Consider the following 27978-nt stretch of genomic DNA (forward strand, 5'->3'; position numbering starts at 1 on the left):
CACCCTGTGCACAGCCACGTACCTGCACATAACTCGGCGTTTGGTGTCGTCACTCTGCGAGACACCCATGCGTGTCCTCAGCAGTGCCCTCCAGCCCACGAGCCAGGGAAGGAAGAGATGGGGAACGTGGCCATCAGGGTGAAGGAGGGGATTCTGCCCCTCTGCTCCACTCTGGTGAGACCCCACCTGGAGCCGTGCGTTCAGTTCTGGAATCTTCAGCACAGGAAGGACATGGAGCTGTTGGAGTGAGTCCAGAGGAGGCCACGGAGGTGATCTGAGGTGAGGGCTGGAGGACCTCCCGTACGAGGCCAGGCTGAGAGAGTTGTGGTGGTTCAGCCTGGAGAAGAGAAGGCTGTGGGGAGACCTTAGAGCAGCTTGCAATACGGAAAGAGGCTCCAGGAAAGCTGGGGAGAGGCTCTGGATCAGGGAGGGCAGGGAGAGCACAAGTGGGAATGGTTTCGAGCTGCAAGAGGGGAGATTGAGATGAGATCTTGGGCAGAAATGTTTTGCTGTGAGGGTGGGGAGACCCTGGCCCAGGTTGCCCAGGGAAGTGGTGGCTGCCCCAGCCCTGGGGGTGTTCGGGGCCAGGTTGGATGGGGCTCTGAGCCGCTGATCCAGGGGAACGGACGAGCTCTGAGATACCCCCCCGGTCCTACTCAGGCCCGGGCGGTGCCACCGCGGGGGGCGTGGCCAGAGGCGATGGGCGTGGCCATAGCTAAAACGCGGCTGCGAGTGGGCGTGGCCACATAGGGAGCGAGGTCAGGCAGCTCGGCAGCGGCGGGCGCGGGCGGCCCCGATGTGGGCGTGGCTTTGATTACCCCGCCCATCTGTGCTGGCCCCGCCCCCTTTAGCCCCGCCCGCCGCGCCGCAGCCGCCGCGCCGCCCGGGGACGATGGTGGCGGCCCGGGGCGCCGCCGCCCGCCGCGGAGCGCTGCTGCTGCTGCTCGCCGCCCTCGGGGGGTGCCGCCCGCGCGTCGTCCGCGCCGGTGAGTCCCTTACCCGGGCACCCCTGTCCCACCCCTGCGCCGGTCGCGGTGCCCGGGGCACCGGGATGCTCCCCGGGATGCTCCCCGGGATGCCCCCCGGGATGCCGCCCGGGATGCTGCCCGGGCTGGGGCCGCTCGGCACCCCCGCCTCGCCACCCGCGCATCCCCGCGCCCCGATGGAAGCGACCGCGGGGCTTCTCCCCGGGATCCCGAGGGGAGCAGCGGCATCGCCCCGCTGTGCCCGGGGCTGCGGGGGGGCCCTGGCACCGGGAGGGACCCGCGGGGACGGGAGGGATGCGGAGCGGGGGGGCTGCGGGAGCCGCGCTGGCGAGGCTCGGGATGCACCTGGATTGGGTTAAAAAGATAACCCCCCCTCCAAACCATGCACCTAAACCCAAAGAAACAAACCCAAACGAAGGTGCTGGGGGCGGCGGAGGCTGCGGAGAGGCCGGGAGCCCCGAGTGCCCCCGAGCATCGCGGAGTGAGCGGTGACGGAGGCGTTTCTGCTCTCCCGGGGCAGAGCAGGAGCCTGGCTTTTGTTTCCCTCCCGGTAACACCGCCCTCGGCCTTCTTTCTGCTTCCTTAGGTGCGGTTTGGGTGTAAGGGTTTGCTTTTGGGGGCTTAGGGTTTGGTTTGGGAGTGTTTTGGGGTCTTGGTCAGCGCGTTTCGAGGTGCCGCGTCCCTCGCTCCGTGCCCGCTGTCGGGGCTCACGGGGCTGCGAGGGGCGTGAAGCGCACCCACCGCACTGCGGGGACCCTGGGGCTCCCCCTCTGCCCGGAGGTGTGGGGTCCCTCCCTGGGGACAACGCGTCTCTAAGCCACTGCTTTCCGCCTCGCTGCCCACAGTGCCTCCTCGCTCCCAGTATTGTTTGCGGATTCAATATTGTTCTCCCTGCTCCGGCTCGGCGGAGGGATGGATGCGGGGCAGGGGATGATGCAGCCTCGCCGTGCTCCTAACTGCTCTAAGAGAGGGCGAGAAGGTGCAGGATTTGTGCATTTCCCAGTCATTCCAAACATCCGGGTCCTGCCGTGCTGGGGTGCTGGAGGCAAAGGTGGGGATGCTCCTGTGCTCGCCCTCCTCCTGCATCTCGAGGCTGCGGGGACCGGTGACACAGGCGGTGATGGGAGATGCGGGCAGCTCTGATGCAGCCGCCGGTGATCCAACATAATCTCTACTGCTTCCAAATTTAAGGGGTGGGAGGCTGAGCTGGCCTGGAAGCACCTGCTGGAGCCGATGCAGGCGTGAGGGGCTTCACCACCGGCAGCAGCTCGCTCCTGGCTGGCTAATTGCACGCTCCCGGCACGGTTTGGGCTGAGGTGGATGGCTCAACCTCTTTCCCCCAAACGAAGGCTGAGGATGATTCCTTTGTGCTGTTCCCAGCATCGCACCACCTGGAAATGCTGATGGCAGCATCCCATGGTGGGAGGCTGCGTTTGCGAGGCTCGCGGCGGGGGAAAGCACAGGGCTGGTTTCTCCTGGGGATGGCTGAGGTGCCTGAAGGAGCATCCCAAAGATGTTGGGCAGGCAAAGGAGTCACTGTCCTGTCCCCATAACTTTCCTCCCTGGGCACAGTAGGGAAGGGGAAACATTGGCTGTCTCTACCTATTGTATAATTTCCCTTCCTGGGTGGATGAGGCAGGACTTGGCTTTCCCAGGGGATGGCTGCAAGGTGCAGGTAGCAGAGGCAGCTTTCACTCTGCGGCGTGCTCGTGGAGCTGGCTCCTGGCAAGGAGAGAGCCAGTGGAGAAGGTCCTGGACCACCATACCCATGTCCTCCTGCCACTGCAGCTTCAGCAAAGCTCCTTCATATGGACGCTAGGATCTCTTCCTCCCCATCTTCCTCTGCCAGTGCTGCAATAAGTGCTGTCTCTTGGGACGCGGCTGGCATGTCACACAGTGACATCCCAGCCTTACCGAGGGCCAGATCCGAGCCAGGTGGAGGAAGGGCAGCAGCTGGCTTTGGTGGTGGTGTGGCTGATGGCTTCATTTTGGTTGGTGCTTCTTAATTGTGTTTTTCCCTACGTGTCTCTATCCAGTGTACCCAGCTTCAGGCAGAAACGCTTCCCCGCCTCCTTTTCTGGCTGTGTTTCCTGGAGCACTAGTGACAGTCAGACTTCTCAGCCCTCCTGGAGTAATCTGGTTGCCAGATTTCATCTATTATTGTTATTGTAAACAAGAAAAGATTTTCCAAATGGGATGACACACAAGAACCTCTCTTTTTAATAAGCCTGAAAACCCCAGTCCTGCTGCCCAGCCAGCACTTTGCATCAGAAACTCCCGGAGAAGCTGCTCGAGAGAAAATGTGTGGTCCTTTCTAGTCCAAGTGACCCATTTGGCCACGTGTGAACTGCCAGCTCCTTGCTGCCTCTCCTCCGCATGCTGCTCAGGGATGCACGCGGGAGCACAGGTGCTGGTGCTGATCACAGCTGCCCCAGCTGTGGTGGTGCAGTAACTTCTCAAGGTCTAGAGCTGGACACAGCAAGGCAGGAACCATCCCCTATGAAGTCCTCATGACTCAGCCTGTGCTGGAATTGTCCATCTCTTGCATTTTAGTTTGACTACTTTGCAGTCGCTGTGCTGGAGAGGAAGCCACAGTGGGGTTGGGGAGCAGCAGCTGTTCCTGGGGACCAGCATACTGATCACTGAAGCTGGGGCAGCCCCAAGCCCCTCTTGGGACCGTCACTGTGGTACCCAGTGCTGCACCCGTGCACTTGCAAGAGCCCTCCAAGCCTCCCAGCCCAGTGAGGGAGCAGGCGTTGGTCTCTGAGCCCCCCACATCACGTGGGTCATAGAATCATGGATTGGGTTGTATTGGAAGGGACCTCAAAGCCCATCCAGTTCCACCCCCCTGCCACAAGCAGGTACACTTCCCACTGGATCAGGTTGCTCAAAGACTCATCCAGCCTGGCTTTGAACACCTCCAGGGATGGGGCAGCCACCACTGCTCTGGGCAACCTGGGCCAGGACCTCCCCACCCACATAGGAAAACCTTTCTTCCTAAGATCTCATCTCCCTCTTTCAGGTGAAAACTGTTCACTCTCGTCCTATTCCTGCACTCTCTGATCAAGAGCCCCTCCCCAGCTTTCCTGTAGCCCTCTTCAGTACTTTGTTGGTCTGCAGAGAGCAGATATTTCCAGCCCTTTAGATGCAGAGGTCATCTGTGTCCTCTTGGTAGCGGTGGCAGTGGTCTCATTTGTTGGTGTGCAGCCACCCTGTCCCTTGGAGCCTTCACTGCGGCTGCCTGTCGCGTTTCCTCTGCCGTGCTGGCGCAGACCAAGTGTCTTCCACACAGCAGCCAGGGTACTGCTCCCCAGGGAGCTGCGCGTTGCTCCTAAGTTTAAATTTCTATTTATTCTTGGAGATCACTTTCCCCCATGTTCTCGGGTGCTACATTGGCTCAGCTGGCTCGCAGCATGAGAAGAGAGCCCTTGTGGGCAGGTGAGGTGTGGGGAGAGCTGGAGCTGTGGTCCATGAGCATCCCATGGGGCTCCATAGGTCAGCGCCTGCGCTCGCGACCTCGGCAGGGCTCTGTCTGCAGGCATTGGGTGGGGACGGATGGGAAGAGGCCCCAATTGCCATAACCCCAATTCCCAACGTGGTCAGCGTCAACAAAGAGTTTGTAGTTTATGGGAGAGACAAAGCTGGGGAAGGATCTGGAGAACAAGTCCTGTGAGGAACATTTGGGGAACCTGGGGCTGTTTAGCCTGGAGAAGGGAGGCTGAGGGGAGACCTCATGGCTCTCTGCAGCTCGTGGAAAGGAAGTTGCAGGGAGCTGAGTGCTGGGCTCTGCTCCCAGCTAACAAGCGATGAGAGGAAATGACCTCAAGTTGCACTAGGGCAGGTTTAAATTGGATATTGGGAAAAACGTCTTTACTGCAGGAGTGGTGAAGTCCTGGCAGAGGCTGCCCACGGCAGTGGTGGAGTATCCATCCCTGGAGGGGTTCAGAAAGTGTGTGGCTGTGGTGCACCTGGGGACGTGGTTTAGTCGGCATGGTGGGGTTGGGCTAGCGGTTGGGCTAGATGAGCTTAGAGGTCTTTTCCAACCTTAAATCATTCTGTGATTCCATGAAATTCCCTCCTCTCCTTTCGCTGCAGCTGGGGACCCACAAACATCCATGTGTCCACGCTGTGGGTGGCAGTGCAGGGAGAGCTGGAGCTCGGGGTGGGGAGGCTGTGGTCACAGACCCTGGGAGATGCTGAGGTTACAGTCAAGCCTCTTGGGTCCACAATTTCCCTGCCAGCTCCGGGTGTGCGCTCAGGGTCTGCAAGTGGTCTGAGGGTGCGGAGCAGGACCCTGATGCAGCCCCAGGGCTGCGCTGCTGTGGGGAGGCTGTGGCTGCCATGGTCCCGCAGAGCCCCCCGTCCCCAGGGACCCCTCGCTCCCCGGGATGCCAGAGCCCTTCCCGCTGCGCGAGGCGAAAGATGAGTCTGGGACATTGCCTGAAACAGCTCTTCTGGGCCATGCGGGAATTAAGGGAGGAAATCGGCTTAGCTCTGCCAGGCGCTTATGGTGGGGCTGGGGGACAGGAGGGGGACAGTATGATAGGGGGGCTGTTGGTGCTGGGGACTAGAGGGGTGACGGGGATGTTGGGGATGGGAGGGGTTCTGGAGTGCCAGGGGCAGCAAGGGGGACGAGGTGGCATCTCCCCACTCACAAGGCGCTGGATCCCAGGGCACTGGGGACAGGAGCTGCCATCAGTCCCATCCCTGCATTGACTCCGTAAACATGGAGTCGCGGTGTTTCGTCCCCATGGGGAGTGGGTCTGGTCCCCAGTGGGTGCAGCGGCTCCTCTGGGCCAGCTGCCCCCCAAAGCCCCCCAGCACGGCCCCTGCGCTGCGCACAGTGCCTGGCATCGCCCTGCCTTGTCTGGGCTTCACCGAGCGTTGCTGCCATGGGGTGACCACAGCATGCAATGGCAGCAAGCCTGTAATTAGCTGCTTAAGAGCTAACGATAATTGCAACGGGAAGAGACTGACCATTAAGGGCCTGGAGTGCGCTTTGAATTGGAGGAAGGAAGCACAGCCGGCGCAGATCCCAGTCGCTGCTGCTTCCCATCCCAGAGCACCGTGGGCTGGCAGTGTCCGCCGTCACCCGTGCAGCCCGCGGATGCTGCGGTGGTCACTTCTGCACTGATGGAGTCGGCAAAGGCTTTGCGGGAGAGATGTTTGCTCTTTGCGGAGGACCCATGGCTTCAGGCAGGTGACATGAGAGGTGACATCAGCCGTCGTGCTGGCAGGGACGCTGGCTCGTGGCAGCACAGGGGTCCCTTGGGCTTCTGACCCCAGGACCAAGGAGGCAGTGACAGGGGTGAAGGGCAAAAGGTGGGAGGGCGCTGCACTCGCTGTGCACCCACAGCACCTATGGGTGCTGCCTGGTCTCAGCTGGGGCTCCACAGAGGAGTGCTTCCGGGGAGCCCCTGGCTCTCGAGCGCAGGAGGAGCAGCTCTGCCTCCAGGAGCTCATCGGCTGTTGGTGATTATTTCCCAGCCACCCACTCAGGAGGGAGGGAGGGCAGCCCTGGAAGCTGCAGGTAATGTGACCTATTCTGCGGCTATAATTCTTGGCTTCCTGATGGGAAAGGAAGGGGTTTCACTGAGCTGTTTGCCTCCTGCGGGCAATAAAATCCCGAGGAAATCTCTAGCCGCAGCTGTTTCAGCTCCATCTGCATCCCTTTTCCAGGAGCTCTGGGACGCTGCATTCACGAACATCCCCCAATGCAGCTCTGCATCCCACAGGCTCGTCTTTGTCTTGGCTCACAGGGGGGCCCCCGTTTGCTGGGCTCAATGCCCCAGTGGGACGGGGTGTCCCGGAGGTTTTATCGCTGGTGGAGGCTGAGTCAGTGCAGGTGCAGCCATGGGTGCAGCCCAAGCGGGGTGGGGTGATGTGACCCCTGCTTTTCCGCCTGCCTCTTGCCTTGCGTGTCCAGGGGAACATGGGCTGCCCGCCTGGGAGTTCCAGCTTGCGAGCTGTTGGAAAGCCATAAGGATGAGCCCCTGCAGCTCCTGGGACCTAGCAATACATGGCCATGTCCCCAGACCCTATACAAGGGTGACTGGCTGGTGGGGATGCTGAGGCCGGTGCTGGGTGGGGGCAGGATGGACGGGAGCTGCCTGCGTTGCTGCCACCTTCCCCGAGCTGCCCGAGGGTGTTTAATCAGCAAAATCCTGCTGGTGCATCTTTACCAAAGGCTGCAAAATGTCTCCTGGTGGCGTGGGATGGCAGCGAGGTGTGGGAGGGCTTCAGCTTTGCCAAAGAGCATCTGGCCCTGGTGGGCACAGCAGTGAGAGCTGTAGCTCCGGGGCTTTTTCAGTGCCCGGCAGTGGAAGTGGGTGGGAGCACAGAGCGGTTTGTAGGTGGCACAGCTGTGCCAGCCCTTGGCTTGTCGCTCCTTGGGTGCTCGGCTGTGGGAGGTGGGCTCATGTCTCTCACCTCCCCTGCCAGCAGCGATGGGTTTACAGGGAAAGCTCGCTGGAGCTCGGCTTGGCTGTGGTTGCCGCACAGGCGGGCTGGCCACGAGTGCTGCCCTGCTGATGGGTTGGTGCCCAGTCAGTGCCAGGGGCAGGGAGCTGGACCCGAGCCCTTAGAACCATGGAATGGTTTGGTTTGGAAGGGACCTCAAAGCCCATCCAGTTCCACCCCCTGCCATCCAGTTCCACCATCCCTGCCGGGATGATGATGTGGAGGCAGCAGCAGGTTTGGATGGGCAGCACCTGGGCGATGGCATTGGGCATCTGGGTTTCCTTTGCCTGTTTTTATTTAATTAGAATCACGGAATGGTTTGGATTGGAAGCAGCCCATCCTGTTCCACCTCCTGCCACAAGCAGGGACACCTCCCACTGGATCAGGGGCTCCAAGCCCCATCCAACCTGGCCTTGAACATCCCCAGGGATGGGGCAGCCACCACTGCTCTGGGCAACCTGGGCCAGGGCCTCCCCACCCTCAGAGAACATTTATCTCTAAGATCTCATCTCAATCTCTGCTCTTACAGCTGAAAACCATTCCTGCTTGTCCTATCCCTGCACTTCCTTCCCTGCTTGGAACTTCAGGTGGGTCCATGCACAGAGCAGAGCTGTAACCCCTGTGCCACAGGGCACAGCACGCCCCAGCGCTGCTCATCCCCTGCAGTGCCAGCGCAGCGAGGGTCCCGTGCCGTGCCGCGCTGCTGCGGGCGTCCCAAAGAGCCACAGGGCTGCGGGGAGGGGTCCCACTCGCTGGGGGAGCCGCGGCGCTGGGCACTTGCTGTTAGCACACTGTGCCTGCCGGGGCCAGCACTGCCAACCCACTTGCGGCCGCGCTCTGCCCCATGGCTCTGACGCCGGCTGTTCCGCCTGTTGTGCTGTGCCAGACCTTGGAATCCAGATAGTAAAAAAAGAATTAAACAAACGCAGCCCTTGCCCCGGTGCACGATGGGCAGGGACGTAGCCCAATGGTATTTGCTTGAGCAAAACCTGATAAACAAGACTGAAAGTGTGAGGTTTGAGCTGCGAAGAACAGTGAGGTGCTCTCTGGCATGGGGTGGCATCAGGGACAGCCTGGGGTCCAGACCGGGTGGGTGCACACCCAGCCGACCTGGGATGACGATGTGGAGGCAGCAGCAGGTTTGGATGGGCAGCACCAGGGAGATGGCATTGGGCATCTGGGTTTCCTTTGCCTGTTTTTATTTAATTAGAATCACGGAATGGTTTGGGTTGGAAGCAGCCCATCCTGTTCCACCTCCTGCCACAAGCAGGGACTCCTCCCACTGGATCAGGGGCTCCAAGCCCCATCCAACCTGGCCTTGAACACCCCCAGGGATGGGGCAGCCACCACTGCTCTGGGCACCCTGGGCCAGGGCCTCCCCACCCTCACAGCAAAATATTTCTTCCTAAGATCTCATGTCAATCTCCTCTTTTTCAGCTTAAAACTGTTCCCCTCATCCTATCCTTGCCCTCCATGATCCAGAGCCCCTCCCCAGCTTTCCTGCAGCCCCTTTCAGGGCTGGAAGCTGCTCTAAGGTCTCCCCGCACCCTTCTCTTCCCCAGGTTGAACAACCCCAACTCTCTCAGCCTCTCCTCATACAGGAGGTGCTCCAGCCCTTACTTAGATCATCTCTGTGTCCTCCTCTGGTCTTGCTCCAACAGATCCATGTCCTTATTTTTTTCCTAAATATCTGAGGCACAGCCCTTCTGGCCGGCACCGTCGGTCAGGCGGGCACGGTGCGGGATGCAGTGTGTCACCCTCCTGGCTGTGGCTCAGCCTCTGTGGGCTGGACTGGCCTGAGCCGCCGGGGCCGGCAGAGCTGCTGGACACGGGGCTGGGGGACCGGGAACCCTCACTGGGCTCTGTGCCCCCGTCCCCCACTGTGGGCAAGGGGGCTGCATCCCCCGGCTCTGCCCGGTCCCTGCTGAGGTCTGGTGCTGCAGTTTGCTGGAATCATTTCCACCCTTCCAAGTGCCTTCTCCCCATCTCACAGTCCCCATCAATCCGGCTCCTCTTCCCCTGGTGTGCCCGAGCACGTTGCCAGGGCAGGGAATGGGGATTTTTCTGAGCGGTTAAGGGGTTTGAGTAATGATGACAGAAAATCCTGTTCCTGCAGCCTTGTGGGGGGGTGCTGTCCGCTGCTCCCCCTTCCCCCAGCTCAGGATCACAGGGGTGACTGGAGATTTTGGTGTGCTTGTAGACAGAGTGGTCTCTAGGGCAGGGATGGGCTCTGGAGTAACACAGGCCATTGTGGAGGTGAAGGGTTTGGGATTGTGGAGAGCTTGGCATGCCCCCACCTCAGGGGAATCCTGGCTTATCCTCTCCTGGCCCTCTGTTTGCCCTTTGGCTTTGAACCTGGAGGGGGACAAGGCTCTGGGAGCCCCTGTGATGGCCTCAGGGCTGCAGGAGGCAGCTGCGCTCCCCAGGGCTCCTGTCTCCTCTGCCTCCCAGCCCCGCTGCCCCCACATCCCCTGCCCACCCCACACCCGCCCCATCTCTTCCCAGGACTGTGCTGCCTGTGTGCTGGGCTCCGGCGTGGGCATCCCTCCCCGTGTGCCCGCCTGGGCTGGTGGCTGCAGCGCCAGCAGTGCCATTGCCCCACATGACTGCCCGTGGTGGCATTTTCTGTGGTTCTGGGTGGGGATGCTGCCACCAGGGCTGTCCCCTCGGCGGGACTGGGGTGCAGCTGAGGTGTTCGCTGCGTGGGCATGGGGTGCTGCTGGGATCCCTGTGGGGGTACCCCTATCCCCAGCCCATGGCACAGGGCTGCTGGCACTGTCCCCGGGCTGTGACACGAGCTGTGGGTCCCTGTGGGGGTACCTCTGTCCCCCAGATCCATGGCATGGGGCTGCTGGCACTGTCCCCTGGCTGTGACACGAGCTGTGGGTCCCTGTGGGGGTACCTCTATCCCCCAGATCCATGGCATGGGGCTGCTGGCACTGTCCCCTGGCTGTGACATGAGCTGTGCTGGGGACTGTCTCTGCCAGGGTGTTTTATGAGCTGGGCCAGACCTTGGCATCCGCCGGCTGAAGCAGGAGAGCTGGCAGCCGGCATGCGAGCCCCGGTGGCCTTGGGGATCGGAAACACGGCGGCACGTGGCCCTTGCCTGAACAAACCTGCTGAAGCCAACAGCAGACGGGCGCTTCCCGCTGCCCCATGCTCTCGAGTGGGTTGGCACACACTGCGCTGACGCAGGAGCGAGTGCTGGGGGGGGGTCCGGCTGCGTGGCCGCAGCTGTGCCACATCCCCCAGCAGCAGCGTGACGTGGCCAGCATCCCCCTGCTCCCCGTGTGCCAGGGTGGGTGTTTGCAGAGAGCCCCACTCTGCCGCCTCCGCACGCGGGAGGGGTCTCCGTCTGCTGCATTTTCGAGGGCAGCAGCGCAGCGGTGACGTGAGCGGCTGCAGGCGGCGGCAGGGCTCCCGCGGGGGCTGCGGGGCCGTGGGAGAGCCGCGCTGGCTGGGGCCTGGGGAGGGGGAATCACTGCGGGGGCACGGCCATGCCTGAAGCCTGGCACCCCGCTGCCTGCTTTGGGGGGCAAGCAGACGGGCAGGGGGATGCAGTGGGGCAGAGGGATGCAACGGGGCAGGGGGGTACAGCGGGGCAGGGGGATGCAGAAGGATGGGGGATGCAGAAGGACAGGGGGATGCAACAGGGCAGGGGGGTACAGCAGGGCAGGGGGATGCAGAAGGATGGGGGATGCAGAAGGATGGGGGATGCAGCAGGGCTGGGGGATGCAGAAGGACAGGGGGATGCAACAGGGCAGGGAGATGCAGAAGGATGGGGGATGCAGAAGGATGGGGGATGCAGAAGGACAGGGGGATGCAATGGGGCAGGGGGATGCAGAAGGACGGGGGATGCAGAAGGACAGGGGGATGCAACGGGGCAGGGGGATGCAGAAGGACGGGGGATGCAGAAGGACAGGGGGATGCAGCCGGTCGGGGAGCCCAGCAGTGCTCAGGGCCATTGGTGTAGTGTCCATCGCACAGCTGGCGTGTGTCACTCATGGCTGGCATTTGTCCCCCATGGCCACTGTCCGTCCCCTCATGGCTGACGTGTGTCCTCCACAACCAGTGTCCATCCCATGGCCAGTGTGTGTTCCCTGTGGCTGGTGTCGGTCCCACAGCCAGTATCTGTCTCCTGTGGCCAGTGTCCATCCCCCGTGGCCAGTGTCAGCTTTTCGCCAGCGTGTGTCCCCTGTGTCTGGTGTCTGTCCCCCATGGCTGACATCCCCCATAATCAGTGTCCATCCCATGGCCAGTGTGTTTACCCTGTGCTCAGTGTGTGTTCCCTTGGGGCCGGTGTCTGTCCCCTGTGGCCAATGTCTGTCCCCCAGCCAGCATGTGTCCCCCATGGCCACTGTCCGTCCCCTCATGGCTGACGTGTGTCCTCCATGACCAGTGTCCATCCCATGGCCAGTGTGTGTTCCCAGTGGCTGGTGTCAGTCCCACAGCCAGTATCCGTCTCCCATGGCCAATGTCCATCCCATGGCCGGTGTTTGTCCCTCATGGCTGATGTCTGTCCCACAGCCCACATGTGTCACCAGTGTCCGTCCCCCATGGCTGGTGTCTATCCCGTGGCCACCGTGTCTCCTGTGGTCAGTGTCTGTCCCCCGATGCCGGTGTCCGTCCCACAGCCCCGTGTGCCCCGTGGCTGGTGGGTGCCGCGGCAGCGGTGCCAGGGCTGTGTCACCTGCCCAGGCAGCCCTGAGCACGCAACCCACTTCCATTGTGCCGCTGCAGCCACGGGCAGTCGGGGCAGGGCAGCATCCCTGGGCACCGGGGGAGCGGAGCTGGGGTGCTGTGGGCTCTGAGCCCCCGATCCTGCCCCGGGAGGCTGTGGGGCAGAGAGGAGCAAGACCGCGGGGCTGGGGGCTGGTGTGTGGCAGCATGCCCGCCTGCCTGCGGCCGCTCCAGCCCTCCAGAGCCAGGAGCAATTTGCAGAGCCGGAGGAAAGCCCCAGACGGTGCCAGGGAGCAGCGGGAGTGCTGGGAGGGCAGGCAGGTTCCCACATGCCCTGGCTGGAGCAGGAGCAGCGACCTTGGAGTGGAGCTGGCACGCACCGCGCTGCCGTGCCTGCACTCACCCCTCGGCTGCCGCACCTCTATTCCCCAGGCACCCCAACATTGCCCTGGCTTAGGGACCGTCCCCCTGCCAGGCTGCTCCATGTGTGCCAACTCCTCTACCGTGGCCGATGCCCATGGCCACTGGCACCAGGGCCCCATCAGCCGGGAGCGTGGGCGTTGGTGTTGCCAGCGCACAGAGTGTAAGCACACGGACCAGTGCTCAGCGCTCGTTAATTATCCTCTTACGTTAACTTTTATCTCTCTATCTGCAACAGTGACATAGCTGAGTTCTCCCCACATTCCCCACCACCCGGATGTCCTCCATGCTTTGAGTTTTGGTTTTTTTTCCCCCTGTGTGTTTTGGCACCAGAGCTGACAAACTGCTTCGTGCAGGGCTGGCGCTGCCAGCAGCTCTGTGCTTGCCTGGCCACTTAGCGGGGAGATTGTTGTGGGTGGCATCTCACGTGTTTCTTCAGGATGCCACCACACTCGGCATCTGCGCCTATGCTGGGGGAGCAGGGTGGCCGTGGTGGCCCTGGTGGCTCCATCCTGTGCCAGGACTCGCCACCGCGCTGTAGCAGCCGCTGCCCTGCTCGCCCCTGGCATGCAGCAGGGGTGGGGATGCTTGGGAAAGCCCCCGAAGTTGGGGTGCCCCTTCACTTGGGTTGCTTGGTGCCAGGCGAGAGGCTGACGGACCCTGTGGGGTGCAGAGGGTGCAGTGGGAACCCCTGGTGCGGGTGCTCCGCTCCGCTCATGCCCACCCAGGTGCCCAGCTTGGCTCCTCAGGGTGGGTTCTTGGGGCTGGGGCGTTGCGCTGAGCTTTCTCCCCAAATAACCCATCGGGAGGTGCATGTATTTGTGTGCACATCTCAGAGCCTGCACACCAGCATTTCATTCCATATACCGGGTTGTCCCCGCTCCTGCGTGTCCCCAGCTCATGTTCACATGTTTGTTTGTCTTTCCATGCCAGCTGCAGGGTGTCCTGTGCTCCCGCTGGCCTGGGGCTCAGCTCCTGCCTGTGTTTGTGCTGGCAGGGAGCAATCCTGCCCCTCCAGCCAGCTCAAAGCCCGGTCCGCCAGGCTGGCACTGGTTGGGGTCGGATGTGTCCCCGTGGCTCCCAGTGCTCCGTCCCCAGCATGGCACGGAGGTGCCCACTCTCACCAGCCCCACTGGGCTTTGAGGTGGGCTCAGGGTGGGCACAGCCTCCGTGGGACCCCTCGCCCTGCGGGGTGCCCGCCGTGGTGCTATCTGCTCGCCAGGCACCGGTTGATTACACATGGGGAGCTTAATTAGATCAGTGCCCGCCTGTCTCACTCCTAATCCCAGCCGGTGACAGCTGGGCAAGCACAGCTCACTCCTCAAACAGAGATAAGGACCTTTCCTATGTTCTGGGCTGTGTTTATTTAACTGGTTGCTGGGTGCTGGCGCGGGGCTGCCCCAAGGTGGCTCTGAGGTCCCACTGGGGTCTCATGGTGCTGGGTTGGCCCCAAGTGCTGGATGACCCACACCAGGGTGGCTTCCTCTTGCCAGAGAAGAGCTTTCAGCAGGGAGGGTGTGTTTCCACAGGTCCAAGACACAGGTGAGGGGACTCCGGTGTCCCCCCAGTGCCCTGTGGGGCTGTGCCCCCCATGGGGCTGTGCTGTGTCAAAAGTTTCTCCTGCCCCGGAGGGCTGCGTGTTTTGGCTGGTTTGTGATTTTTAAACAAAATGGCCTTGAGAGCAGGTCCTGGGGCAAGCAAAGCAGGTGGCTGAGTCTGATTCCTGTGCTTAAATGCCTAATTATTTCCCCATTTAGTATTAATTCTCTCCCAGCTGCCTGGCCGAGCCCTGCACTATCTCCAGGGAGCAACCGTGGCTCCTATGGGCACAGCGGTGGGGTTTTAACCCCTGTGGGGTTCAGGCAGTCATAAATGTCACCCTAATTGCAGCTGCAAGAGGAGTCGTCACAGCAAAAGCAGCTCTGTCCCTTGGCACCGCCAGCCAGAGGGTGATGAACGTGCTGATGGGGGGCAGTGGGGAAGGGTCCGGGTGTAGCCTGGCAGCCGTTGGCTGCGGTTGTGCGTGCTGGGGAGCAGTTTAACAGTAGACAGGCCTGTGTGAAGGGGGATTGGTTGTGTGGGTGGCATCTCACATGCGTTGCTTTGGGGTGGCATCGCGCTCGGCACCTGTGCCCATGCTGGGGGAGCAGGGTGGCCCTGGTGGCTCCATCCTGTGCCAGGACTCTCCACCGCGCCATAGCAGCCACTGCCCTGCTCGCCCCCGGCGTGTGGATGCTCGGAAAAGCCCCCAGAGTTGGGGTGCCCCTTCTCGTGGGGTGCTCAGCGCAAGGTGAGAGACTGCTGGACTCTGTGTGAGCTTTCTGTCCTGGTGGCTCCACGCTGTGCCAGGACTCCGCCGCGCCGTGACGGGGCACAGCAGCCGCTGCCCTGCTCACCCCTGGCTTGCTGCAGGGGTGGGAATGCTCAGGAAAGCTCCCAAAGTTGGGGTGCCCCTTCTCGTGGGTTGCTCAGTGCCAGCGCTGTCCCTTGGGATGTGGGGACGGGCAGACAGCAGGCGCATTGCCCACGGTGTTGGCGTGGGCGGGCAAGGGCTGCCAGGATGGCTCAGGAGCGTGGGATGGTGCTGGGAGCCAGCTCCTGCCGTGACTCACCACCGCTCCGGGGGGCGGCCAGGCCTGGCCCTGCTCCTGGCGAGGGTCTTATGGCAGTGTCCCTGCGGAAAACTGCTGCGAGCACAGCAGCAAGGTGACCCGCAGGGCTTGGGTAGTCGTGTGCTGCACCTCCATCCAGCTGTGCCAGCCTCATCCAGCTGTGCCCAGCTCAGCACATGGGTGCACCGAGTGGTACCCAGCTCCACGCTGCCACCAGTTTGTGAGTGAGGGTTGTCTGTGCCCTGGCAGTAGTATCAGCATCCCTGGCAGCAGCTCCTGCTGCTGTCCCTGAAAGCCAGGACTGCACCGGGACCCCACACCCTGTGCCGCAGGTGACACCCGTGCACTGGCCCTGCGACTCACTGGCACAGCTGATCACTTCATCCCTCCATCTCTGCACATGGTTTGCCACCGTCACTCAAGAGGCGGCTTTGCACAGGACTTTGTGTCCCTCAAGTGGTCCCACTGGTTTGATCCAGGCTGGGGAAGGACTTGCTGCTCCTGGCCACAGCAAACTGCCATGGGGCGTTGGATCTGGCTGCGGTCAGGGCATGTGGCACTCACGCCTGTCCCCAGGTAGTGAGGACATCCCCGGATCTGACGTGGAAATGAGCTGCCCCATAAAGTGAGGGAGCTTTGGGCCACGCTGTGTCGCTGGGCTGGGTCCCACCGGATTCCCCTGTCACGGTGTCAAAGGGGATGGAAACTAAAGCTGCTCCTGCCTGTGATGACCAGCCACAGCCGTGCTGAGGCTTTGGCAGGGCTTGGACTGGGGCTTTTGGTGTTTGACAGTGACCACATGAGCATCGATTCGTGCTGGTTGGGTTTCAGCTGCCATCCCGCTTGTGGTGCAGGTGGAGGCTGGAGACCCTCACCACTGCCAGCTCTGAGGGATTCAGGCTGTGCCGCCCCCCTCGGGCTTTGGGCATCCCATGGGATGGTGACACCCTGGAGCTCGTGGTGTCCTGTGGGATGGCGACACCCTGAGCTCAGGGTCCCATGCAGGAGGGCAGGCACTGCCTGCTTTTCCTGCAGGCAGCGAACAGCGTTACGCTGGCCATAAAATCAGAGAGGATCTCAAGTTGGAAGGGACCCATAAACATCACCGAGTTCAGCTCCCAGGTCATTACAGCTCGCACTTGATTGCAGTCAGTAATGGCTTTGCAATGTCAAAAGGGAGCCGAGGGGCAGCTCTGGTGAAGCACAGTCACCCCAGTAACCACCAAGGCAGCTGGGTCCCCTGCCAAGAAGTCATGAACAGACCTGGGGGTGCGTTTGACTGCTTTCCTCCTCCTGACCTGTTTTCTCTCATCCTGCAGCAGCATCGTGTCCCCGCAGCCTGGACTGTGCCCTGCAGCGCCGGGAGTTCTGCCCACCGGGATCAGGCGCCTGCGGCCCCTGCCTGCCCGCCTTCCAGGAGGACGAGCGTGGGCAATGCGTCCAGAAGCAGGTCTCACGCAATGGTATGTGTGCCCGCCCTGCCTGCAAACCTGCCCCCCAGCTCCAGGAGGTTCCCATGCCTCTAGACAGCCCCCCCACCCCAGCATCCCCCCTCCGGCTCCTCATCCTCTGACTTCTCCTCTCCATGGCAGCTGTATCCTTGTGGGGACAGCAGCTCTGCTCCCCCTTACCCCAACACCCGGCTCGCTGTGGTTGTGGGGTATTTTGGGGGCTGGTGTGGAGCGCATGGACCCAACCCCACTCCTTCTGCACCCTCCTGCAGCCACCGCACCCGACCAGCACTCAGGAGTGTTCAGGGACAAGAGGTGACCCAGGGGGCTCCCAGGGCACTCCAGGATCTGCCTGGCTGCTCTGGAGTGGGGGCTTTTTGCAGTGAGGGATGTGGCTGCACAGGCTTGGCAGGAGCGGGGTAGTGGATTTTGGTGCACGGAGCTGTGACTTGGGCAGCCCCTGTGGCCTCGCTTATCCTGGGGCTGAGCCGTGCCAGTGTTTGGGATTTTAATACCTGGTTCCCATTGGTTTGAGGTGTTGGGCTGTGGTTTGGGGCTGCCATCTCCTCCTCTGGTGATGCCCAGCATCCACGCCAGGAGGGCTGGAATCGGCAGTGGTGGGTGTGAGCCGTGCGTGGCTGTGCCCAAGGGCTGCGCTGGCTGCGATTCCCCTGCTCCGGTCCCAAGGGAGGTGGGGGACTGTGCAGCCTGGGGCGCTGCGCTGGACACAGAGTTGGGCAGAGCATCCCCGGGGAGCAGCAGCCTTGGGTCACCCATGCCACCCCGCTGCAGACCCGCTGCTGCAGGGCATGGAGGGTGCCGCTGCGGCACCTGCGCCCTGTCTGCGCTGCAGAGAGGCTGCTGGGGGCCAGGCACGGGTGACCCTCAACTCTCCGTGTGGCTTGGAAAGCTTTAGGCAGAGCTGTTTTGGTGCGCCCCAACTCTCCCTGTGGCTTGCAAAGCTTTAGGCAGAGCTGTTTTGATGCACCCCAACTCTCCCTGTGGCTTGGAAAGCTTTAGGCAGAGCTGTTTCAGTGCCCCCACCTTGTGGCTTAGAAAAGATTGAGCGAGCAGGCAGATTGGCTGTAATCACAGCTCCACCCAATTATATTTGCTTTGGCTGAAGCAGAGCCAGGGATGGAGCCAGGCTGTGGCTGTGCCCTTACCCACCGCTCCCGGCGGGTTTTGCCAGGGAGCCCCTGTTGGGGAGGTAGGAGCTCTCATGCCCCTCTGAGCCACCTCCGAGCCTGCTGCGAAGGGCATCACCCAGCGTCTTCCAGCACGCCCTTCTCTGCCTGCTTTTCACTCCTGCTGCCCCCAAACCCCACTTGCTAAAGGGGAGTTGATTTTTTGCCTGGTGGGCAGAGCCCAGGGTGCCTCCTGGAGCCCAGCTCCTGCCTGCGGTGGGCACGCTGCAGCATTGCCTTGCCCTGGGGTCGGCAGGAGGCATCGCTGCTGGTACAGCCTTCATCCCCCCTCCAAGGCCTCCCAAAAACACTCAGAGTGGCTGATCCCGAGCCAGGTGAGAAGAGCAAGCACTGGTTCACTGGGCCATGGCAGGACTCGGGGAGGCATCGCTGCTGCCTGCATGGAGGGGTGCTGTGAGTTTTTGGGGGTTGCTCTCTGTTCAAGTTCCCACATCTCAGTCATGTTCGGGGCCCGCTGGGATGCAGCCGGAGCTGCCCCTTGGCTGTGGCACAGCCTGTGCTTTGCAGCGGTGGGCACATAGTGCCCTTCCTGCCATCAGCCTCCTGCAGGAGGATCACCCCGTGCAGCAGAGGGGAGATGCCCACAGCGCGGCTCTGGCTCTGCGCAGCCCATCGGCTCTGGGGCAGGGGGGGCAGGCTGTGCTGAGACAGGGGTGAGGGCTGGGGGAGATGAGAGAGGGGATGGCACAGGGATGGGGTCCAGGCTTGGTGTTCGGCAGCACCTCCCATACGAGGGCAGGCTGAGAGAGTTGGGGTTGTTCAGCCGGCAGAAGACTCTAAGGAGACCTTAAAGCGACCTTCCAGTAGCTGAAGGGGCTCCAGGAAAGCTGGAGAGGGGCTCTTGATCAGGGAGAGCAGGAACAGGATGACGAGGAATGAGCCTTCAATTGGAAGGGGAAGATTTAGACTAGACATAAGGAGGAAATTCTTGACAACGAGGGTGGGGAGGCCCTGGCCCAGGTTGCCCAGGGAGGCTGTGGCCCCCCCTATCCCTGGAGGTGTTCAAGGCCAAGTTGGATGAGGCTTGGAGCAACCAAATCCAATGAGAGGTGTCCCTGCTAGAAATGGATGGGCTTTGATGTCCCTTCCAACCCAAACTATTCTGTGATTCTATGATTCTATGATCCGGGGTCTGACAGGCTCCTCACCACAGAATACCACATCCACAGGCACTCAACAGCTTTAACAGTTGTTTGTGGCTTATTTTTTATTGTGGAGTCTTGGGAGCAAGTTCTCCTCTTGGAAACACTGCACATGCGCCAGCATCTCCATGGCAACCCCGCTCCGTGCCAGCTTCAGCAGGGAGATGGGGCATGGTAGCATCTTCACCTGGCTTTAGCAGAGAGCTGTGGGACCACAGTAGTCGTCTCTGCTGTTTTCTCTAGGGCTGGGGTGATGTCCAGAGGTGCTGGAGCACCTCCCGTACACGGACAGGCTGAGAGAGTTGGGATTGTTCAGCCTGGAGAAGAGGAAGCTGTGGGGAGACCTAAGAGCAGCTTCCAGTAGAAGGGCTCCAGGAAAGCTGGGGAGGGGCTCTGGATCAGGGGGGGCAGGGATAGGACAAGGGGAAATGGCCTTAAATTGGAAGGGGGAAGACTTAGATTAGACATAGGGAGAATTTCTTCACAATGAGGGTGGGGAGGCCCTGGCCCAGGTTGCCCAGAGCAGTGGTGGCTGCCCCATCCCTGGAGGTGTTCAAGGCCAGGTTGGATGGGGCTTGGAGCCTCTGATCCAGTGGGAGGTGTCCCTGCCCGTGGCAGGGGGTGGGACTGGATGGGCTTTGAGGTCCCTTCTAACCCAAACCATTCCATGATTCTCTGAGTGTCCTCCCCCAGTGTTGTCCAGGAGATGCAGGACTGAGAAAGGATGGTGGGAGGATGGAGACCATCCCAGGGACTCTCCCAGCCCTGTCCTGTTGTCTCAAGCAATGCCACCAGCTTTTGACAGCTAAGTTGTGGGCGCAGGGGAAACAAAAAAGGGGGCTCCCCTCCTAAATCTTCTATTTCGGCATGCAGGCGAGCAACAGCATCCAGCTCCTGATGTTTTTCTATCCTGCCTGTCCCTCTCGCTGGTGGCAGCATCACGCTGCACGGTGCACCGGTGGGAGCCTGCGAGGAGCTGCGGTAGCTGCATTGAGGGGGGAAACAAGGCAAACAGGAGAGGCTGCTGCAGCTCAAGGATGCCGAACCCTTTAAAGGGGCTGCCCACGCAGCTCTTGCTGCGTGGGCAGCCCCTTTAAAGGGTTCGGCATCCTTGAGCTGCCTGCAACTGCCGGTGATGCCGGGATCCCAGCTGCTTCCCGCTGCGCCATCCCCACGATTGGTTGCATCTCCTGGCAGGAGCGTGGGCAGGAACAGAGGCTTCTCTCCTTCAGTGTACCTGTGCAGGCAGGCACTGAGAGCAGCTCTTTTGGGGTGCAAAGCAGCATTTTGGGGGCTTGGGAGGGCGATGCACGTGAGCAGCGTCTTCCTGCCATTGGTGACGGCCTACGTGGGTGTCCTGGGGTACCAGCACCGAGGTGAGAATGGATGCGCGGGAGCTCACGGCGTGGTGCATCCTGCAGCCTCTTCAGCCAGGCAGGCAGAAGGATGCCTGCTCCTCGCTGGTGCTGCCTGCGCAGTGGTTCGCACCCCTGAAATGACACCAGCACCACTGCGCTGGGTGAAGTTTGAATGTGCCACCTGTGAGGGGTTTGCGTGGTGTGGTTTGGGCTGGTGGCCCTGCTCCCGCTGGTGTCTCCTTCCCACCAGGCTGTGGGAGGCATTTTGGGAAGAGGGGGGGGAAAGGAGGTCCTGGCTTGCTGTGCTGCCAGAGACTGGAATGCACCAGCCATCCTGGGGCAGGACTAAAGTGGATTTGTAGGAATTTTGTGCCCTCCTGTGGAGACCATCAGCATCAGGATTCCACCGCCCAGGGCAGAAGCCAGGCATGATTCTATGTCCCTTCTTGCTCCCTGCTGTCTCCAAGCCCCTCATGGTACCTGATTAGACCCCTGTGTGTGCCCCAGGGGATCCCTGGGGACCCCAAGGAGCTGAAAGCCCCAAGGAGGGGCTGGCAGCTGAGAGAGCGGCTGGGCTGGGCTTGGCTGGGCTGCTGTGTGCCAGCCTGGCAATGCCCTCCCTGCTCGGGGCAAGCGGTGAGACCCACCATGAGAGGGCACCCGTGCCCTGGGCATACCCTGTGTGCGCCCTGTGTGCCCCCTGCATGCCCTGAGCATGCCCTGGCTGCTCCCCTGGGTGCTCTGGCCATACTCTGTGTGCAGCCTGTGTGCCTCGTGTGCCCCCTGCATGCCCTGAGCATGCCCTGAGTGCCCCCCTGTGTGCTCTGACCATACTCTGTGTGCACCCTGTGTGCCTCATGTGCCCCCTGCATGCCCTGGGTGCCCCCTGGGTGCCCTGGCCATACCCTGTGTGCACTTTGCGTGTCCTAGGCATACCCTGCATGTCCCCTGCATGCTCTGGCCATACTCTGTGTGCACCCTGTGTGCCCCCTGCATCTCCTGCGCATACCCTGCATGCCCCCTGCGTGCTCCGGGCATACCCTGGGTGCACCCTGTGTGCCTCGTTTACCCCTGCATGCCCTGAGCATGCCCTGGGTTCCCCCTGGGTGCTTTGGGCATGCCCTGGGTGCACTCTGCATGCCCTGGGCATACCCTGCATGCCCCCTGCATGCTCTGGGCATACTCTGTGTGCACCCTGCGTGCCTTGTGTGCCCCCTGCATGCCCTGGGCATGCCCAGTGTGCTGAACCCACAGCAGCCAGGCTGGGGGTTCTCTGGGAGCCTCTCACCTCAGCCCCCCTTGCAGCAAGTGCCAGGGCCTGGGGCAGCCCTGGTCCATGGGGAGCAGCCCTGGGCCAGCGTTTACCTCCCCGTGGTGCTCGACATGAACCGGCCGTCGGTGCTAGGCTGCTTCTGCCCCCTAAGTGTTGCAGGGTGGCAGATGTCGCACCACTGGGGGACATCTCAGCTGCCAAAGAAAAGGGGACGCGGGGGGGTTAGCTGCTGAAAGAGGTAAAGCTGGATAATGCAAGTGAGCGGCATGGCACGGGTGCTGCCAGCGCCACCAGGTACCACAAACGGCACAGCTGCTTTGGTTTTCCTCATGGCACTTGGCACGGAGGGAGGCTCAGAACTGCTCTCACAGCTTTTTTTCTCCCCTTTTCCAGCAATGTCCCATTCACCCCCTGCAGTGTTTGCTGGTGCAGTGGCTCTGCCCAAGGGCAAGTGGTGTCGGGGCAGGACTGGGCTGTGTGGCACAACTGCAGCATGGATACCCCAGGCCTGGCGGTGTCTCGTGGGCACAGACAGGGCTGTCGCCTGTGTCCCTTGGGAATGGGGACAGGCCTTTCCCTGGATGCAGTGGCGAGCTAGAGCCAGGCCGTCCCTATGGGGCACAGAGCTGTCCTGCTCCATCCATGCCAGATCTGCTTCCCAATCGGAGAGCCCAGCCCCGTGCCAACACCTCGGCACTCGCCTGGTGGGCACAGCACCGCAGGCACAGCCCCAGACCTGGCACCACATGGCCCTGGCGCTGCTTTGCAAGCTGCTTTCAGGGTGGAACTAATGGGGTGCGAAGAGGCAGAAACCACGGATGCATGGGGTGCATGTGGACTCCAGCTGCTGCCAAGGACTTTGGAGATGGGGGCCGGGTATGGTGGCTCTTTGTGCCCTGTTTAAGTGTCTCCTCCTTTTAAACTGTTCTTTGGCTCGGGTGGCTCTGAGACCCAGGCAGGCAGCTGAGGGGCCTTTGTGCCCAGCTCCAGAGGGAGCTGGGGTTTATTTCCAAACGTTGGGAGAGAGGATAGATTCCAGAGGAGCTGGAATTGTTATAAGCTTGAATTATCTGGGAACAGAGCTGCCAATCCCACCTCGCCTTTGTATGTCTTGATTTACCCTCCAGGGCTTCCCGCTGGGGACAGCCTGAATGCGGCAGCACAGGGGCAGAGGGAGCAGGATGGGGCCGGGGATGTCTTCCGCCTTTGAAGTTGAGTTTAATCCTGTTAAAAGCAGAGCGGTGTCATCAGAACTTGACTCTGTTTGGCAACCTGGGGACAGCAGCTCCGCTCGTTCCATGCTGGCACCCCTGGGACAGGGTGGGGGTCCTGCCCGTGCCCCCCGCTGCAGGGGCTCTTGGGTTCCCGGCGAGGAGCAGCCCCTGGGGATGATCCTTCTGCATGGGGCACCCCCAGCCCCTCCCCAAAGGGGCTGCATCCTGCTGGGTGCTGAGCAGAACCCTGTCCCCTTCGCAGGAGCAAGGGTTACCCCCAGGACAGCCCTGGCCAAGTCCTGCTTTGGGTGGCTCCAGCCACCTGGGCACACAGGACAACTTGGGGTGAAACCCAGCGTTTGGGTGTCCTCTGCCTGCTCTCGGAGCTGCCCCTCACACCCGCGGTGGTGCAGTGGCCATGGGCTGTGCCTCCTGCTCCAGGTCGCATCCCTCCTCACTCGAGGCCGTTGTGTGGCCCAGATGCACGGACACGTGGCAGCTCCTGGCTGCTGCCTGCCTGCTCCTACGAGGCTCTGCAGGACCCGCTGACTCTGTTGCTCCTGTAATGTTTGTGAAGGGAAAAGCATCCCAAAAGCAGCAAGGACGCCTGCTGGTGCCCGGTCTCTGCTTTGGGACTGCAAGCGCTGCAGGGCTGCAGCCAAGTGGGGTTGGACTCCAACCCATCTGCGTTGCCCCCTCTCAGGGGGTGCTGGGGCACAGCCACCTCCTGGGGTGCCTGTCTCACTCCTGCTTTCTCTTGGCACAGGGAGGACACTTGATCCCAGCTTGGAGGAAGAAATCGATCTTCTGGCAGATGTTTTGGCCAGGCAAGATGCTCCTCACCCCCACCCGCTGCGGGATGGCAAGCCCAAGGGTGAGTGCCAGCTCCTTGGCTCCCATGGTTTTTTTTAGCGGTGTTGGGGATCCCGCGACAGCCAGACCCTGTGCCCTGGGCTGATTTGTCCTCCAGAGCTGCCCAGCCCGTAGAATCATTAGGTTGGAAAAGACCTAAGACCTTTAAGATTCTCAGCACCAACTGTACCTGTCCAATACTAAATCATATCCCTAAGCGAACACTGCTCTGCTCATGGCTCTGCCTTCTCCTGCAGCCACCCTGGTCCCCGCCGGCGGCAGACAACGCGTGGCCATCGGGCTGAGAGAGGAGCTGCTGCAGCGGGGTCCTGCTGGCAGCAAGGCAGCTGCCACCCTGCCCACCTCCACCACCACCGCGGTCCAGAAGTACCCAGTGGAGGCATCCCCCATCCCTTCAAATGACAACGTGGTGCTTGGTGAGACCCCAGGGACAGGCGGTTGGTGGGAGGGGGTTTTGCGTCTGTGCTGTGGAAGCGCAGGCTGGTGGCACCATGCTGCCAGGCTCACCCCCCGTCCGTCCGTGTCCCCCTCTGCAGGGCTGATCGTGGTGTGCACGGTGGCCGGGCTCTCGGCGCTGGTGGTGGCTGTGGTCTGCTGGTGCAGGTGAGACAGGGGCTGCCGGTGCCAGCCGGTCCCTCCGTGTGCCCACGGGAGCTTGTTCTGTGCTTCCTGGGTGCGTGGGGAGGTTGAAGGAGAGGCGATAGCTGCCCTTGCCAGTCCTCTTGTGGATGTGCAATGTCCACCAGGGTATGGCATCTGGCAGTCAGGGCTGGAGGACAGCAGTGTGACACCCTCGTGCCAGGCACAAGCTATGGCTCCTGGGATTGAGTGACACCTGGTTTGGGCAGCACTGAAGTGCTGGGTGCTGCCACCTTGGGTGTATTCCTGCCCCACACCCAGGCCCTGTGGGCTGGAAGTGGTTGTGGTGAGGTTCCTGCACACAAGCAGGGCCACATAGACTGGGGATGCCATGTCACCCATCACGGGCACCATTGCGGTGAATAGCAAAGTGGGTGGGAAGACTGAGCTATCCTGGGGGGCTCTGGCTCCCATGTGGAGTCATCTGCTGACCTCCTCTCCTGCTGACCACTCTTCTCCACCCTGGCAGGCTGCAGAAGGAGGTCAGGCTGGCACAGAAAGCAGATTATTCAGCACAGTGCGTGGCCAGCCCGCTGCCCTACGACAAGATCTCGGTAAGGTGCCTGTGTCTCTCCCTGTGGGGTGTTCCGTGCTCGGCCCAGCCCTGTGCTCTGCTTTGAGGGCTTTCCGACAGGGTGTTGGGCACCCGCCAGCTGGGCTGGGGGCTCCTGGAGCCCAGCCTTCATGGCTCTCCTTGCTCTATCTGCAGCCTGGGGACAAGACGCTGGCTCAGAGCGCTCAGATGTACCACTACCAGCACCAAAAGCAGCAGATGCTCTCCATGGAGAAGTATGTATCTGTGGGAGCAGACAACAGACTTGGGCGCTGGTCCATGCCCTGCAATTAATTGGGGTGCTGTTAATCATCCCGCTGGCCTTCACCCGCTCTCCGCATCCTCTCTCCCCAGGCATAAAGAGGAGCCCAAGCTGCCGGACTCGGCGTCCTCGGACGAGGAGAACGAGGATGGAGACTTCACTGTGTACGAGTGCCCCGGGCTGGCTCCGGTACGGCGGGCGCAGGGGCACCCTGTGCGTGAAGGGTGGGATCCCACACAGCTGGGACCTCGTGGGGAACTTCAGGAGCCCTTTCAACACGTCCTTCAAGAACCCCTAAGATGGTCCAACCCCTCTGCTCCCCCGGGTGCCCTGGGCAGGTCCCACTGGAGCTCTGCCATGGCGAGGAGCGGGTGCTCCGGCATAGGGACCCCGTGAGGCTTTTTCCTGGGCATCACAGCCCAGGAGTAGGAGCAGAGAGTGGGGACACGGCCACCTTGGGCTTCTGGACGCATCCCAGGGGTTGGTCCTGGTGCCCCTGGGACCCCTCAAAGCCGGAGAACTACCTGGCGGGCAGGGGACGCCAGTGAAGAGCAGCTCCTAACAGCCCTGGGTACAAAGAGCACAAAGAGACCCGAAAGGAGCCTTTCACATGGTAATGGCTGCGGAGCCCGACCATCAGGGCCCAGATTGCGGGTCATCATTAGGTCTTTACAGGCCCATTAAAGGGCACTTGATGACGAGCAGGCAGTCTGGGCCAGGAACCCCATTCCTGCCATCCAGGGTGGGATCCTGTCCTGGGGTCCCTAGTCTGGGCAAGGAACCCCATTCCTGCCATCCAGGGTGGGATCCTGTCCTGGGGTCCCTAGTCTGGGCCAGGAACCCCATTCCTGCCATCCAGCGTGGGAGTTCTTCCCCGGGGTCCCTACTCTGGGCCAGGAACCCCATTCCTGCCATCCAGGGTGGGATCCTGTCCTGGGGTCCCTAGTCTGGGCAAGGAGCTCCATTCCTGCCATCCAGGGTGGGAGTTCTTTCCTGGGGTCTCCAGCCGGGCTGTGGGGTCCCATTCCATTTGGGAACATGGGTCTTACACATCATCACCCCATCCCAGCATCCCTGGCTGGGGGGGCAGCAGCTTTCCTGGTCTGTTGTCACTGCGTCCCAAACCACGAGGTCCCCCCATCCTCTCTCCTCTCTGCTGGACTGGGGTTCACACTCAGATCCTTTGGGATGGGGTGGCTCAATTCCGGGCTGGTTTCTGACCTCCTGCCTTCTTCTCCCTGCATCCCTTTCCCTTCGCCGCTGCAGACTGGAGAAATGGAAGTGAGGAACCCGCTGTTCGATGACTCCTCCTTACACCCCTCCAACCCCAAGTCGCACCAGTAACACCCCTCCTCTCCTCCACCCGAGCTCGCTATGGACTGTACGCCGATCGCCGCAGCCTGGTGGGGCGGCCATGCCGGGGGGCACCCACAGCCGGGCAAAGGGGTGCGGACCCCGCTCTGCCAGACTGTTCAACGCCTGCCCAATAAACACCCACTACCAGCTATGGGAGGGGGAGATCGCCCCCATTTCCAGCGTCCTTGTCCTCTTTGCTGCTGTGATCGTGTTCCTGCCTCGCCCTTCGCTCGCTGCTCTTGGGGACCCCGCGACAGGGGCAGCCGCTGCCTTGGCACAGAGACTTGGGGGGGGCTGTGGCGCTGTCTCTTTGTGTTTGGCTTTTGAGGAGGGGGGCTGCTGCTCTGGCGGCGGCTGCGCTGATGCAACAGCAGCTGGGAAAGGGCTGGAGAGGGGATGGGAGAGCAGGAGAGGGGCCGGGGGGGTCAGGCAGGGGAAGGTGTGAGGACTGCCAGCCTACCCAGAGCCCCTCTGCCAGAGATGGAGACTTCTCCTAGAGCAGGTGGCACCACTAAAGCCTCTGGGACGTGGTTTCACCCAGCCTGGGGCAGCCCCTGGCAGCAGGGTCGCACACGTGCTGACTTTGCTCCCTGGGAAGCGTGTTCAGCCCATGCCATGCCTGGCCGGGACCAGAGGCTCTGTCTGCCGTGGCCCCTGCGCTGCCTCCGTCACCTCGGGCTCCCCGGGGTGCAGGCAGTCCCAGTGCCACCAGGGGCTGGGACCCTGTGTTGGGCTGTGCTGACAAGGGGGTTTCCTCCCAGCAGCACTGGGTGCCAGCTGGGCTCTCGCCCCACGCCTCCGTGGGGTGAATGAACCCAAAGGTTTGGTTTTAAGCCGGTGTGGCCATGGGGGAGGAAGGAGCAGGAGTGGTGGGGGCTCAGGAGACCGGGGGAGGTAGCCAAGGCTCGGTGTCTTTGCCGCACTGCTTCTCTGCCCCATGGAGCCCATGCCCTTGGCAGCTTCCCTGCGGAGCCTGGTGCGGTGCTCTTTGCGGGCATCCCTTCGTGGCACAGGGCAGCTCTGCCAGACCATCCCGGGCACCCCCGAGGCCCCTCTGCACCCCTCCCCTGCCCATGTCTGCATCTGCCCCAAAGCCCCCTGGTGTGTTGGCTGTGACCCCAACAGTGTGAGGCCTGGGATGAGTTTTGGGTTGCTTTTCACAGCTGTGGCTTCATGGCCAGAACCTGGTGTGGACCGTTCCAACCAGGGGTGACATGTTGCACGCAGGTGGCTTCTTGCACAGGGGTGCACTCTTGCACGCTCAGAGCCATGGCACGCGCATGGGCAGCAGTGCAGGGCCCTGTGCTGGCAGGTGGTGGTGAGGGGACATCCCCGTGGGGTGGCAGAGGCCATCCCTGCACAGATCCTTCCCCTTGCCCTGCTCCCTCACCCATGGGCTGCTGCCCTTTTCCCCGCACCCCTCGTTATATGGATTGTAGTTCTTTTAAAAGGAGATTTTATTAAATGACCATGTTTGAGACCCATGCGAGTG

General features: G+C 61.8%; 1 protein-coding gene across 1 annotated transcript; it reads left to right on the forward strand.

Annotated features, from left to right (window-relative positions):
* Positions 1-826: 826 nt before the first annotated feature.
* NPDC1 (neural proliferation, differentiation and control 1) lies at positions 827-27962 on the forward strand. Its single transcript, XM_054084447.1, is given in 9 exon segments — positions 827-986; positions 16477-16620; positions 23570-23677; positions 23913-24092; positions 24213-24279; positions 24785-24900; positions 24903-25104; positions 25223-25319; positions 26397-27962. Coding segments are annotated over 9 exon segments (1086 nt in total). The 5' UTR covers positions 827-892; the 3' UTR covers positions 26475-27962.
* The last annotated feature ends 16 nt before the right edge of the window (positions 27963-27978 follow it).

This window comes from Cuculus canorus, chromosome 19 (assembly GCF_017976375.1).
Source record: "Cuculus canorus isolate bCucCan1 chromosome 19, bCucCan1.pri, whole genome shotgun sequence".
Classification (NCBI taxonomy): domain Eukaryota; kingdom Metazoa; phylum Chordata; class Aves; order Cuculiformes; family Cuculidae; genus Cuculus; species Cuculus canorus.